This window comes from Falco cherrug, chromosome 13, assembly GCF_023634085.1.
Source record: "Falco cherrug isolate bFalChe1 chromosome 13, bFalChe1.pri, whole genome shotgun sequence".
NCBI lineage: Eukaryota > Metazoa > Chordata > Aves > Falconiformes > Falconidae > Falco > Falco cherrug.
The window spans coordinates 4,293,767-4,307,260 of record NC_073709.1 but is presented as its reverse complement, the minus strand read 5'-3'; the positions used below and the strand labels follow the sequence as shown (position 1 = coordinate 4,307,260).

The 13,494-nt window shown below is 36.9% G+C and overlaps 1 protein-coding gene across 2 annotated transcripts in view; it reads left to right on the top strand.

Moving 5' to 3' along the window:
- The window catches only part of EFEMP1 (EGF containing fibulin extracellular matrix protein 1), a 49,571-nt gene extending 36,485 nt beyond the window's left edge, over window positions 1–13,086 (top strand). For both annotated transcript variants that reach the window (XM_055725361.1, XM_055725362.1), the window contains exons 5-11: window positions 37–159; window positions 3,795–3,914; window positions 6,261–6,380; window positions 7,819–7,938; window positions 9,387–9,510; window positions 9,633–9,828; window positions 11,821–13,086. In XM_055725361.1, coding sequence (XP_055581336.1) covers window positions 37–159; window positions 3,795–3,914; window positions 6,261–6,380; window positions 7,819–7,938; window positions 9,387–9,510; window positions 9,633–9,828; window positions 11,821–11,979 — 962 coding nt within the window. In that variant the 3' untranslated portion in view covers window positions 11,980–13,086. The remainder of the gene's footprint in view (window positions 1–36; window positions 160–3,794; window positions 3,915–6,260; window positions 6,381–7,818; window positions 7,939–9,386; window positions 9,511–9,632; window positions 9,829–11,820) is intronic.
- The last annotated feature ends 408 nt before the right edge of the window (window positions 13,087–13,494 follow it).

Below are 13,494 nucleotides of genomic sequence, written 5' to 3'. Positions count from 1 at the left end.
AAACTTTATGACTAATATTTGCTTTTTTCGATAAAGATATAGATGAATGTGCAACTGGAACCCATAATTGTAGAGCTGATCAAGTATGTGTCAATTTAAGAGGGTCCTTCAGCTGCCAGTGTCCTCCAGGCTATCAGAAACGAGGGGACCAATGCATTGGTAAGTGTTGCTCTAGATTAAGTTATTTTCTTTCGCTATCTGTAATCAAAATAAAGTTTGCAACTGTAAAGTGTATAGGTATGTATACTGTAAAATAGCTATATAACTTTGAAATACAATGGAATAATCACTTTATCACAGTAATTAATCACTAAAACATAGAACTAGAGACTATCTGAAGTATAATCAACACTGAGTTCAACTTCACAAGATTTATTTTCCTAATAGTTACCATTGTGTTTATTGTTTGCATTGGGGTATTGCCTAGTGTCCCAGATATCGTCCTAAGTCTACTGCAGCAGCAAACTATAGGATGTCTTTGCACTGACCTCAGCGAGACTTGACAGATATGCAGGACAAAGCACCACCTTCACACAGACCTAATCCCTGCTCTGCAAAGTCCCCTTGCACAGTCTGTTTCAGTACTCAGTTTTACAAGTATAAATGAAAGAGATTGAAACTCTGAATGCAGGTATATGATATTTGCAACTTATAAGCCACTACACTTTATTATTTGTGCCAAAATAAACTATTAGCACCCTTGGGACCTATATAAGTATAGCATTAAATTAAATCCAAGTGCAGGGTGAACACTGCATCTTTCCTATTCCATTCTTATTTGTTGATATTATGCAAAGGTGCCATTATTCTGTTCCTTCAGTCCTCCTTCAGCCTCTACTTAACACCTCTTTAATCATTATTTCAATCGACGAATTGCTTTTATAGGCACTTCAGCCTTAAGCTTTAGGTTTGTCAGAGATAATAAAACCAACTATGAAATAAGAGAATCAAATATATACATCATGAAGCAACATTCAAGACTGCCTCTTATAAGACACAAGACTGGTTTTCTGCAGCCTAGAAGAAACATGTTCCAGTTGCTTTGGGTTTTTTCCTGTTCAGCAGAATAGGAACAACAGAACTTCAGGTTTTCCTCTTTTTCTTTGCATTAGAGATCCTGCATTTGCAAGTGTTTAAGAATTTTTAATTTTAAGCTCATACAAAAAGCCTTGCATAAGCAGTCACTGCCTAACAAGAGCTGCAGGAAGGAAATGGGGGAAGTTTCAGTACACATCTAGACTGACTTACATTTCTGGGCACAGCTCTTTCTTTAGGGTTCTGAGCCAAAGGCCATAGAAATCAACCCAAAAATTCTTATCTCTTTCCTAAAGAGATGTGGATCAGGCCTTGAACTGGCCTGTCAAATCGGTATAAACACAGATAAATCCGATTCCTCTCAGTTCTTTGTGCAAGAATAGGATGAGTAGTTTGGAATGTAAGTAGAGGAATAGTTTTGATAGGTCATTGATTATTTATTTTTTTCCTATTTAAATGTGGGGTTTATCTAGATTTTTCTAATGCTGTGCAATAGCACATTTAATGTCAAGACCCATGGCACTAACTGAAAGTTTTGCAGGACAATTACAGCACTGAAAAGAAAAGCAGCAGAATGATACATCCTTTTATCTACATGTGAATACATTTATGCATCTAAATCTATACATGAAGGTGTCTGGAAAGCGAAATTTCCCTTCTCCTATTTAGGTCAAAACCAAGAATAACACCTGTGTTACATATTACACACTGACCTAAATTGTAAGTCCATCCCTACACTTAGTACTGTCAGCATTTCAGAATAAAGCCTGTCTTTGGGGATTTTTTTATAACAACTTTGCCAGAAAATGTTCTTGGGGCCAGATCTTGATAGAGGTTCTCCATATGGGAGGAAATGTTTCTCAAATTTGAAAGAAATTTTTCCAGACTACTTTGGCTTAAAGGTAGAGGGAGAAAAGGATTCATTTCTAACAACTGATTTTATTTTAATGTAAATTCACTAATAATTTCTGTCTTTTTTGAGAGATTTTTATTGTAAAATTTGCTTCTTCACATATTGCAAAATAGTCTTTCCTGAAACATGAGACTGCAGATAGAATGAATTACTTTCCAGCATTACTTCAAACAGAAGATTTAGCTGAATTGATTAGATAATGCTTTGCCTGTAGATGTGCATGGAGCTGATGTGCCTAATCCTGCAAGGAAAACTCCCACTGAATTAAAGTCAGATCCTGGAAGCATTTGTGTGCATAAATGCAGTGCCTAAGCAGCAAAGCATTGCTCATGTGTCTGTATTGTATAATCAGATCTTTAAACAGCAATTTGTAAGAGCTTAGTCCTGTAAAAGTCAAGGATGGACGAGATTTACTGTGCCTCCTAATTTAGTCTATTTCTACTTCCAAATTTTCTCTGCAGCAAGAGAGTTACAGCAACAATTGCTACTGTACAGATAGCCAGGAATTTTCCAGCATAAGCCTTTTCATTCAGAACCATCCAAAACCCTCCACTGCTAAGTTTAGCCCCAAACAGTGACTGAAAATTTGACAAAGAAAGGGTTAACTTCTAAAGATTATTTTTTCACTTGATATTAAAACAAACACTTTCCTCATTATAAAAGAAGTCTTGGCCTCTTTTTAAACACATCTATGGTGGAAACAGCTGGAGGTAGGAAACTCAAGATCTGGCATGGATATGGGAAGTGCCTTTCTTTGTTCCAGTGAAAACTGGCCTTATTTGTCTGAGCATTGAGCCTTTGAAATTCACATTGTGTACATGTACAGAACACGGCACGGATTTCTTCACCAAGCTCAAGCAGGTCACAACCAAAGATGGCTGCTGCACATACATGCACCCTCAGCATTATGGCATAATAAAAAAATAATGAGTTTTTCAGACAAAAACAGAGGCAGCATCTCCTCGAGAATGCAAGTACATGCAGACAGGTACAAGAATGGGCTGTTGCACATGTTGTATGGTTTGCAGGTGAAAACCCAGCTCCAATGCACATTAGGAATGCTGAAACTTGGAAAAGCAGCCTGCTCCACCTCAAAACTAGGGCTAATCTGCAAGGAGAGCCTGTGGACAGTTAATACTGCCTGAGATAGCACCAACTGCAGCCAGTCTGCTCACCTTCCTCGGTCAGGCACAAGGGGCTAGTGCTGCTGTATGGAAAGGTATGCAGGAGAGGCACGGAGGGGCAACGGAGCAACAGCAGCCCCCTGGGGAGGCAAGCCTGTTTCTGGGGAATCCCTGTGGAAGCGTAACCTGTTTCCTTTTCAGGCCCATTAATCTTCTATCCTCGCCATTCCCCTGTACTTGCACAGAAAATGTGGACTCTTCCTAATGGAGCTGAAAAGATTTAGCACATGCTAGGAGTGCTGGATGCAAGGTTTTGGAAAAACGAGACCTACAAGCCACATTCACTGTATTGGTCAGCATTATGTCTGATCATGAGAAATCTTGGTTGAAAAGCAGAACAAAAAGCTCTGGAGTTTTACCTATTTAAAATAAACAAGACTAAGCAGTATTGTGGAGCTGAATATAAAAATAGAGTTAGAATGCAAATTGATCTCAGTGGCTGGAAGACAATCAGCATAAAACTGATATTTACAAAAGTTACTGGAAGAAAAAGTAAAGTACCATTCCTGTTAATATCCATGGAAGCAGTACCTAGCTCACATAAGCTTTTTTCCCATCTTTTCAGGAAGAGCAATAAACTCTACAGTCTCTTCAGATACAAGACATCAACAGTGAACTACCATAACTCCATTTGAATTAATTTCTCTTTTTTGATTACTCAGATATTGACGAATGCACCCTGCCTCCATATTGCCACCATCGATGCGTGAACACTCCTGGTTCCTATTATTGCCAGTGTAATGCTGGTTTCCAGTTAGCATCCAACAACCACACCTGTGTAGGTAAGAACTTCTCTGCATGTACTTACACATGAGTTCACAAATACTGACAGATGACTTGCCACAGTTAAAATTTAAGTATCTTCATCCCTTAAAAAAATACCAAAGAGTAAGACATATCAGTTGCTGTATTGACAGGCACTACTGCAAGTGATCCAAGTAGTACAGAAGGATTAGAAAGAAAATTGGAGCCTTATCGAAAGCCTCTTACTTTGTTTGCATAGCAGGTTTCTGAGGAGCATCTAGTTTGGCAACTGGAACCCTGGAAGTTTATATTAATTATTTAATCTTAGATTTAATTATTCTTTCACTTCTGGATTGCTTTGCATTGTCATTGGCTTTCATGATATTATTGCCAGTTCATCTAACAAAGGGTGGGACTGGAAACCAGGAGAAGCAATACTGTACCTCTGCAGTTAAGTGATTATCCTCAGCACGTGATAAACGTGGTGAGGAAAGCAAGCATGTATGTCACATTAGACTATCTGGAAAATAATGTTAAAAATGAAAATGTGTGTCACTAAGGACAGTGGCCCTTTAGAAGGCAAACACTAAGGGAAGCCTTGCAATAAACTAAGACTTCTGTTAAGATTGAAACTAAGTTCTGTTCTAGAAGAATTAGACTAATAATAAAAAGTAACTGTCTGCTGAAGTACAGAGAGAATGGCCATTAAAAAAAATCAACAGGTTGGTGATGGAGATGGTCAGAATTCCTTTATGGCTATAATTTTTATATATATAAAATCTATACTATATACATATTTTTATATAAAAAACCAGTCTGGGTTTTCCAACTTCTACCATTACTTCCAAGTGTTGCCATGTATTACCAAGTGCCCTGGCACACTGCATAGCACAGAAGCCAGAGGAATTTTGTTCTTCACCAAATGATAGTATAAAAAGAGTTGCACGTGGATACAACGTAATCATGTGACAAGTTGTTACTTATTTGACCCTTTCCATGGCTCAAATGCAAGGTGTATTCTTTCAGTTACACTCACAAATCCATGACAGCTGCGCATGTGTTAGGTGCTTCACCAAAACACCCCTTCTCTAACCTGCTGGCCTCCCAGCCTAGTAAAGCATACTCATACAAGGAAAGGTGAAGTAAATCTTAAGAAGAAAATTTGTACATGAATGGTTGCTGCATCAAGACAGACTTTCACATCTGCAACAGTCATCTGGCAGAAGAGGTACTTGACAGCTGCACCAATTGCACTTGTGTTACAGCTTTTGCATATATTGAAAGTGGGTCAATATTTCTTGGAAGAAAAACAAACAGAATTGTGGCTTTGCCTAGCTTTTTTTTTTCCTTCTGGTAGCATTGTCATGATGTACATTCTTTGCACTCTTGCCAGAAATTAACTAAAGAGAGGAAGAAAAAATAAAACTATGCTGTAATCGGTTTTCCTCTATTACCACTCATTTTCAAGACTAGGAGGTTCATCATATAGAGAATTAATATCCTTCTCATTGGTTTAGTTTTTGTGAATGCCTGATCTTAGTCGTCTTTGTCAGTTTTTAGGTGTATCTATAAATGACTGACTGTTGCTGACATATCAGCATTTGCAAAAGCCATGAACTCTATCTTTTTCCAGACACAGCTCTCTACTAATGGTTATATCTGATAAACACAAATATGAATTAAAATCATGCAGGGAAGTAATACAAGGGAAAATACACTAAAATCTGCAGAGAAAATTACAGAGGAGCAGCAGTTAGTCAACAGCCTATGAAAAACAAGTGTTACAGATTCCAGAGATGATTACAGTTATATAAACTTCCTATTAAAAATTGCTTTTCTCATACCATAGTGTTCTCACATATGTTCTTAGGATGGACACATCATGGAAAAAGTCTAGCACAGAAACATACCTTCCCCCAATATGGTCTAGGCCTTACAGCATTGCAAAACTCTACTGGCCTCAAAGGCTTATGTTATAATTGTAATGGAATTTAAAAGAACAAATTTTAGAGTAATAAATAGCTCAAATCTTAACCATGGCATGCTGAGAGGCCTTATCAGTATATGTTCCTTATATCAATTATTTATAGAGACTTGGCATTTCATACCTGAAAAAGAGACACTGGAATGTGGAGTTTAATAGCCACACTAAACATTTTTGGAAGAATTCATCACACATTAGAATAACTCTCATTCCTGGAAAAACACTCTTTTTCTACATGGAATGTAAAGCATAGATCTGACATTGTTCCAGTGACTGCAGATCTGTATTGATACAGTCAACTGAGCTTCTGCTAAGCAATAGACCCAGACTGAGGACTAATCCCTTTAATCAGCCTAATTATCAGCTACACAAGATAAAGATCTGTAATTTTTCCTTTCAGACATAAATGAATGTGATGCCAATAACCCATGTGCACAACAGTGTTACAATATACTGGGTTCTTTCATCTGTCAGTGTAATCCAGGATTTGAGTTAAGCAGTGACAGAATTAACTGTGAAGGTAAGCAATTTTTCTTTTGTCTTGGAAGAGCATTTTATTGTTTTTTTTAAATTATTTTCTCAGAAGTCTTTCTTTGAGCTAAGGGATAGAATTCAAGTGGAGCCACCCTGTGGGTGCAGTTTGTAGCCAAAACCCTTAAGAAATTTATTGTTTGATTTTTGCAAATGTGGTTGCTATGCACACCTTAGTGGCTGCATTCAGGTACACTCAGATATGGGTATCTCTAATAGTAAGTGCAAAACAGGACAGACATTACATTTCAGATCACAGCTGGGAAGAATAAGGCTTCTGAATACTTGTTTCACAAACTCACTTGAATTGTGTGTGGTCTAATGCTGATGACCATTAAATGAATCTGAAAGGAATGCAAACCAAAAACAAGTGTAATTTTGTGTGTTGTTAGGTTCCTCTGAAAATAAAACCTCAAATTTTTTATTTTAAGGAAGTGACAATTGTGCTTTTGAGGTGTTTTCAAGCCTGTGTATACAAACAGCGTGTCTCCTGACGATTATACAATCAACACTATTTCCTCTGCCAGAGCCTCCACAGGGGTCCTCTAATCTCCTTTTGGATACATGATGATCTCACCCTTAAAGCCCATATCCTTTCTACCAGTCTTTTCGAGCCAAAGAGGTCGTTTTGGTTTACCACTGCCCTCCTAAACAAGCCAGCAGACCTATTACAGATGCTCCCTTTCCAAGCTTCTTAAGCTATTTCTCCTTGCAAGTGAACAGAACAGGGAGCAGCAAGTATGCAGCCTCCAAGGACATCCCTGACATAAAATCAAGAACTGGGCTCAAACCTCAGAGGTAGTAGGAGGGAGTTATGCTTTTTTCCAAACCATTCCCTAGTTTTGATGGGTTTAATTTAATTTCCTGTTAAAGACATATACTGTTAAAATCTGTTTCACCCTACACTTCTCTAGCAAGGGACGGAGGGTTACACAAGGATAAAAAAAGCAAAGGAGAATGGTATACACTGAATATTATTTGAAGATAAGAAAGTGGCCTTCCTCTCTTTCCCAAAGAGCTACTCCATTAGCATAGGGCACAAGTACAAAGGCAATGTTGTTGCCTTATGAACTAACCTCACATCTGTGTCTGTTGTGAAAGTACTCACATTTTGGAATACTAGAAGTATAAATTCTTTCAAGAATTATTTTCCCAAATATGTTCTGAAGTCTAGTTTAGCTTCTGCTTCCTCAGTTCCAAGATTCTCATTTGGAAGGTTATCAATAAAACACAGGTAGAACTAGCCCTTCTGTTTGCAACTTTGAGGCATTAAGCGGTATATTTCAGGTTTTTGATAACTTACTCTTTTTAGACAGAATTCATTCTTTTTTTCCTGTTAGAACCAGCATTTAGCTATTATATTTAGTTCTGTAACAAGGTAGATGTTAAAAAAACCCAAGAACTTTAATATCGCTTGCTCTCTGCAGACACTGATGAGTGCAGAACCTCAAGTTATATATGTCAATATCAGTGTGTCAATGAACCAGGAAAATTCTCATGTGTCTGTCCTGAGGGATACCAGGTAGTAGGAGGCAGAACATGTCAAGGTAAGTGTCTCATCTTAGCAGTCTCAATACTGTATTATTAATCACACCATTTCAGGCAAGACTAAGAATGCTTGCTATCTAAATATTTGTCAGGACAGAATTATCATTATGTTAGCAAAAGATAGGTTGATAAAGCATTTGATGATTAATTGTCTATCTTATATTAATTCTTATTTGATTCCTTCAGCTCAAACTCTTAAGTCCTTGAGATTACTAGGAAAATTTCAGTTGTTGAAACCCTTAGATAAAACTTGTCTTGGATGTCTAGGTAGCAAGTCTAAGTTTCAGAGATAAATATCTCGGAAAAAAATCAGGCCTTTTTTGTGGTTTGTTTGTTTGTTTTTTCAGACACTAAACACAGCTTTATATCATGTTTCATTTTTTCCTAAATCCAGCCACAGTAGAAATTAAAGATACAGCTCTTCTGATAACAGGAGAGGGGAAAAAAGCAAGACTTGTGCAGCTTAGATAATTTGTGTTTAGAAAAAGAAATGTTCTGGTCAGGTGCCACTGAATGACAAAATTTTGAAGTTTGTAGGTTTTCCTCACTGGTGTTAAATATCTCTGCATCTTATTAGAGAATATTGCAGAACAACATATTAAGTGCAAGAATTATTGCTTCTGTGATCCAGAACCCAATTTAACAGTCATTATTTTTAGACATAAATAGGTGTGCTAATTATTGACAGAAGGGATGAGGAAATAACTCATTTTTTATTAATAGCTTTTTATAAAAATCCAGAATAATTTCTATCCCTTCCTAAGAACCACAGTTGATACTTAATATTGTGGACTGGGTAGTTTGACCATCTAAAAATCTGTTTGTGCCTTCCGAGAGATTACATTTAAGTAAACCCTTTCTATGACACTGTTAATTTCAGGATACCATATATGTAGACACTAGTGGGGTTCTGACACTCAGGATAATAGAGCATTAATGTAGTGCAAGTCTGACAGTCCCCACCTCTATTCAGGGTTATTTTCCCAAGCAAAAGAAGCAGCTCTGCTTTACACAATAATTTAAGTTTTCATTATTCCTTTCAAGGCTATTTTAGTTAAAATGTAGCCATTAACTAAGCACTTTAATTGCTAGTGTTTCATCATCTAACTAAAGATGAGAACCAGCAGAAGGCAGGAAATCACAATTCTTCCTTCAAACCTTTCTCTGTCTACAAGATACCTGCTGCTATAACATCATTGTTTGCCAAAGTATTTCTACAGTTTCATTACATTTGTTTAACGTGCATCTTCAGCCAACTAAAAAATCTTCAGGCTTAATTAACACTCAATAAACATGTCTGCATAGAGAAATCCTTTATAGCCAGGCCCTAGAAAAGCAGGGTAAAGATGACAAGCAGGTACCTTTTGTTGTTATTTTGAAGACATTGTGGGTTTTCAGCAAACCCATTTCCATCTGCTTTGACACAGCCCCTTTTCCTTCCTCCTAGATATAAATGAATGCGAGACTACGAATGAATGCAGAGAGGATGAAATTTGCTGGAATTACCATGGAGGATTTCGTTGTTACCCAAGAAATCCTTGTCAAGAGCCCTACGTCCTTACATCTGAGAAGTAAGAGAAAGATGTCTTTCATTTTTCAGGATCCTCCTCAACAGGCAATATGACCAAATACAACAGAAAGCAAGTACCATTTGTTTGCAGCTATCACAGTTTCATCCTTTTTTGTTTTTCAGCCGCTGTGTCTGCCCTGTATCAAATGCCATTTGCCGAGAGCTGCCTTACTCTGTTGTGTACAAATACATGAGCATCCGTTCTGACAGAACAGTACCCTCCGATATCTTCCAGATTCAGGCAACCACTATTTACCCTAATACTATTAACACATTCCGGATCAAGTCTGGAAACGAAAATGGAGAATTTTACCTGAGAGTAAGTATCAGTGGGAGTTGGACCCTGAGCGGGCTATAAAAACCACCAGTGCTACTAAGTGTTATAGCATCTTGCCATTTTGACAAACCCATCAAACATCCCCTGTAAGATTATCACAGCATCCCAAGGTTTATCAGCTTTTTGATGCTTCCTTATTAAATGTGCTTAGTTTCCTAATATTGAAAAGCCTTTTACTTTTGTACCTGAAACCTCTGAACTGAGAGCCAAATATTTCTTTCAAATTAACACTAGTAGTGATCACGAACATTTAGCAATCCTGGGACACCCATGTTGGATTCAAATGAGATATCTCTGTGCTTTTCACTCTGTACTAACACACCACATACCTGTATTTAGGGGAGGATTAAAAGAAAGTTTTACAATTACTTTAATCACATTTCTCATTTTTATAAAAAAAGTAAAGAAATCAATAGTAGCTTGAGATGGGGCACTGATTTCTAGAGCGCTAAGTTCAGGCCAACTTACAAAGGTTTTGTGTTGAGACATGCTTAAACCTCTGTTTCCCCATGTTGCTGCAACTAATCCAGAAAACCACAAAAGTTTAAATTACTTACAATAGCAGTATTTCCTGTTGGTATAACGCATTCAAGTAGATACACATGAGTGAAAGTGTCTATAACATCTGCTTTTTAAGATTTTTTTGGAAGAAATCTGATTTTCTTGGACACTTGTAATATTTACAAATTCCTGGGAAATCCTGTTTGCTTCATATGTGGCTTGGCACTCAGTAAAACAATCAGCACAAAAAGCTTCAATCAGAACTACATTAATTGGAAGGGTTTCACTTTTGTTTATTTTTCTTCAAATCTGAACATTCAGAAGTTTTGATAGTACATCCACAAAGTGTACCAAGATATGGCATTGCCTATGTAAATCACATTTCCCCAAGATGGGAACAAGGAACTACTCATCTGTGTATCTCACTTGTTCTGGTATAATTTATAATCCAGTGCTTTTCTCTGGATTTAATACAGATCAAAACCCCATACCTACCCCAAAAATACAAGCAGTTATTTGCTTAAAAAAAAAGATCACTCCAGCTCTAGTTTGGGTTAAACCCCAACCTAGCCTTCCTTCAGACTGACTTTCTTTAGACTAACAATTCCAATCTTCTGTTGCCACCCAACAAGAAATCGCAAGCCTTAAATAAGGAAGCGTGTGTTTATTCCTGCTAAGGGACTGTGGTAAACAAAGGCTTACTTAAAAGTTATTCCCATTGTTTTAGTAAAACTCTGAGCTGAGTTTCAGATACAGCAGATGGATTGGATTCATCTGTATGCCCTTATTTGACATGGTGAGAAAATATTTGTAGTAGGTAAAGGGAGAGATGGAGTTTACCCTTTTATTATCATCAGTATATTACAAAACTGTTTAATGGACTAGCAGCATGCCACAGACAAGGCCTGTCAATGTTCCCCAGCAGCACGATCCCAGACTGAGAAAAGAGCTTCAGAGCAGTACAATATGGGGATGGCAATAGGCATACCAGTTGCAAAAATTCCCAGTGTTTATAAGGGGAGCACGACTTCCTCTGGACTACAAACCATGAGATAGAGTTTCCCTCCACTGAACAAGCTACATCACTGTTAAAGATATTAGATCTCTCTTGTTTTACTTATTCTCCATATATTTTAAAAGCTGATAGATGGGGATAAAAACAAAGACCATCCTGGGATAGATTACCACTTTTCATGTCCTTTAGAAGAGGCAGCATAACCAGAAACAGATTTTGCTGTGCAGTTTATTCCTCTGAGCCCTAGTCAGGTAAAGTGTTCCCTGCAGCAAAGCCAGGTGTGAGATTAGTCATGGCCATTTAAAAATGTTAAAAGAATACTTGCATTATATATCTCTGTGCTGAGACAGAGCATTTTTACTGTGTAGTAAGACACAGGCACTCTCTTCATGCTAGTAACTAGGAAATCGTTTTAGATTCGACAGAATTAAACTTTTTTTTTTCTGTTGTTCTTCCAGCAAACAAGCGCCGTAAGTGCAATGCTTGTACTGGTGAAATCACTATCAGGACCAAGAGAACACATTGTGGACCTGGAGATGCTAACAGTCAACAGTTTGAATTATCGTACAAGCTCGGTGTTAAGATTAACAATAATAGTGGGACCTTATGCATTTTAGTGGTTTTCAATAACCCTTCACTGGCACTTAAAGCAGCCAAAGAATATTATCTTAAAGAAAGCACTTACTATTTTATTTATAGATTCTGCTCTTTTTTTTTTTTTAAGATTTGTTTAGTAAGTTGATATCTTTAATCCACACATTACACCTGTAATTCAAAATTAGTAGATGTGTTCCATAGTATAACATGGGCATTGTCACTTTCTGTATAAAGATTTAAATCTTTTTTATTACCTTTCTTGGACTAGATACATACTACACTTTTGTGTGAAAACTGTACGTTCATACTATCCTGTAAAACTTCACACATCCTTCCTAGCCAAATAAGGTCATTCAATTATGAGGTGTTCTTTTTATTTCAAATGCTAATGCAGCTACACTGACAATCTCTAAAAGAAAAAAAAAAATGTAGTATGAGTGATACACAAAGTAATGGTTATCTGATAAGCTAAAATATATTTCTTTTTAACTATTTTGTAACAAAAGATAATGGTCAATAAAAATCTATTTCTGTAGACATTTATGTGCTATCACAGTTGGTTTTTGTAATCTGGGTTGGAGGCAAAGTTACATTGTGAGAAACATTTTGCATTGGGTTTTTATATGCAGATTGCGTTAACCATACCACAGAATAACATTCTGCTCTCTCCAAGAAAAATAGACCATAGGAAGAAAATTTCTCCGACAGGGAAAGAAACTCCAAATGGAAAATCAGCACGCAGGGCACATGTGTCCATGCTTTCTCCTGAAAACACTGTTGGTAGTTACTGGTTAGAGGGATACAGCGTTTCCAGACAGAGCACTGTTGGTAGTTACTGGTTAAAGGAATACAGCATTTTCAGACAGAAGTTAACATGCTATTTTTCCAGAAATATTATGTTGTATACTAATAATTGAGTGCATTTGCAATAATAAGTTATATCATTTTCAGGCACTCGGTCCTATTCCTGCTCTTACAACTCAGATTTATCATGTACAGTGTTCATAAAATTTATTTCTAATTCAAGAACTAATAACATCTTTTGTAATATGTAAAATCTTTCTTGATTAAAACATAGTAGTTAATCTTTTGATGTACAAAATTTTTAATAAAGATCACTTACCATATTGTATTTAGTCTTTTTTAAGGTAGTTTATTATTGAGGCCGCATTAGAGGGCTGAATTGTCAGCTACTGTGGGAGTCAGCAAAGCCCCGTCAAGTTCTGCAGTCAGAATGAACCAGATATCTGTCCATATGGTATTAGTTCATGGAAGACTAAAACCACAATTCCTTTGTAGAGGGACAAACATACTACCTACTGAGTTGCAGGTTTACCGTCATTAAAAGAAGAAAAAATACACCAACATACATATAATGCTAGTTAGTTGCTCATTTACAGGAAGGAGCCTCTTTTCTACTTAAAATTCATTTTCTGTAGAAAATATTTGCATATTTGTGAATAGTGCATAGATTATACAAAAAAAACCCCTTGTGATGCAGACCCACTGATTCGTATTTACAGTCACCCTCAGTG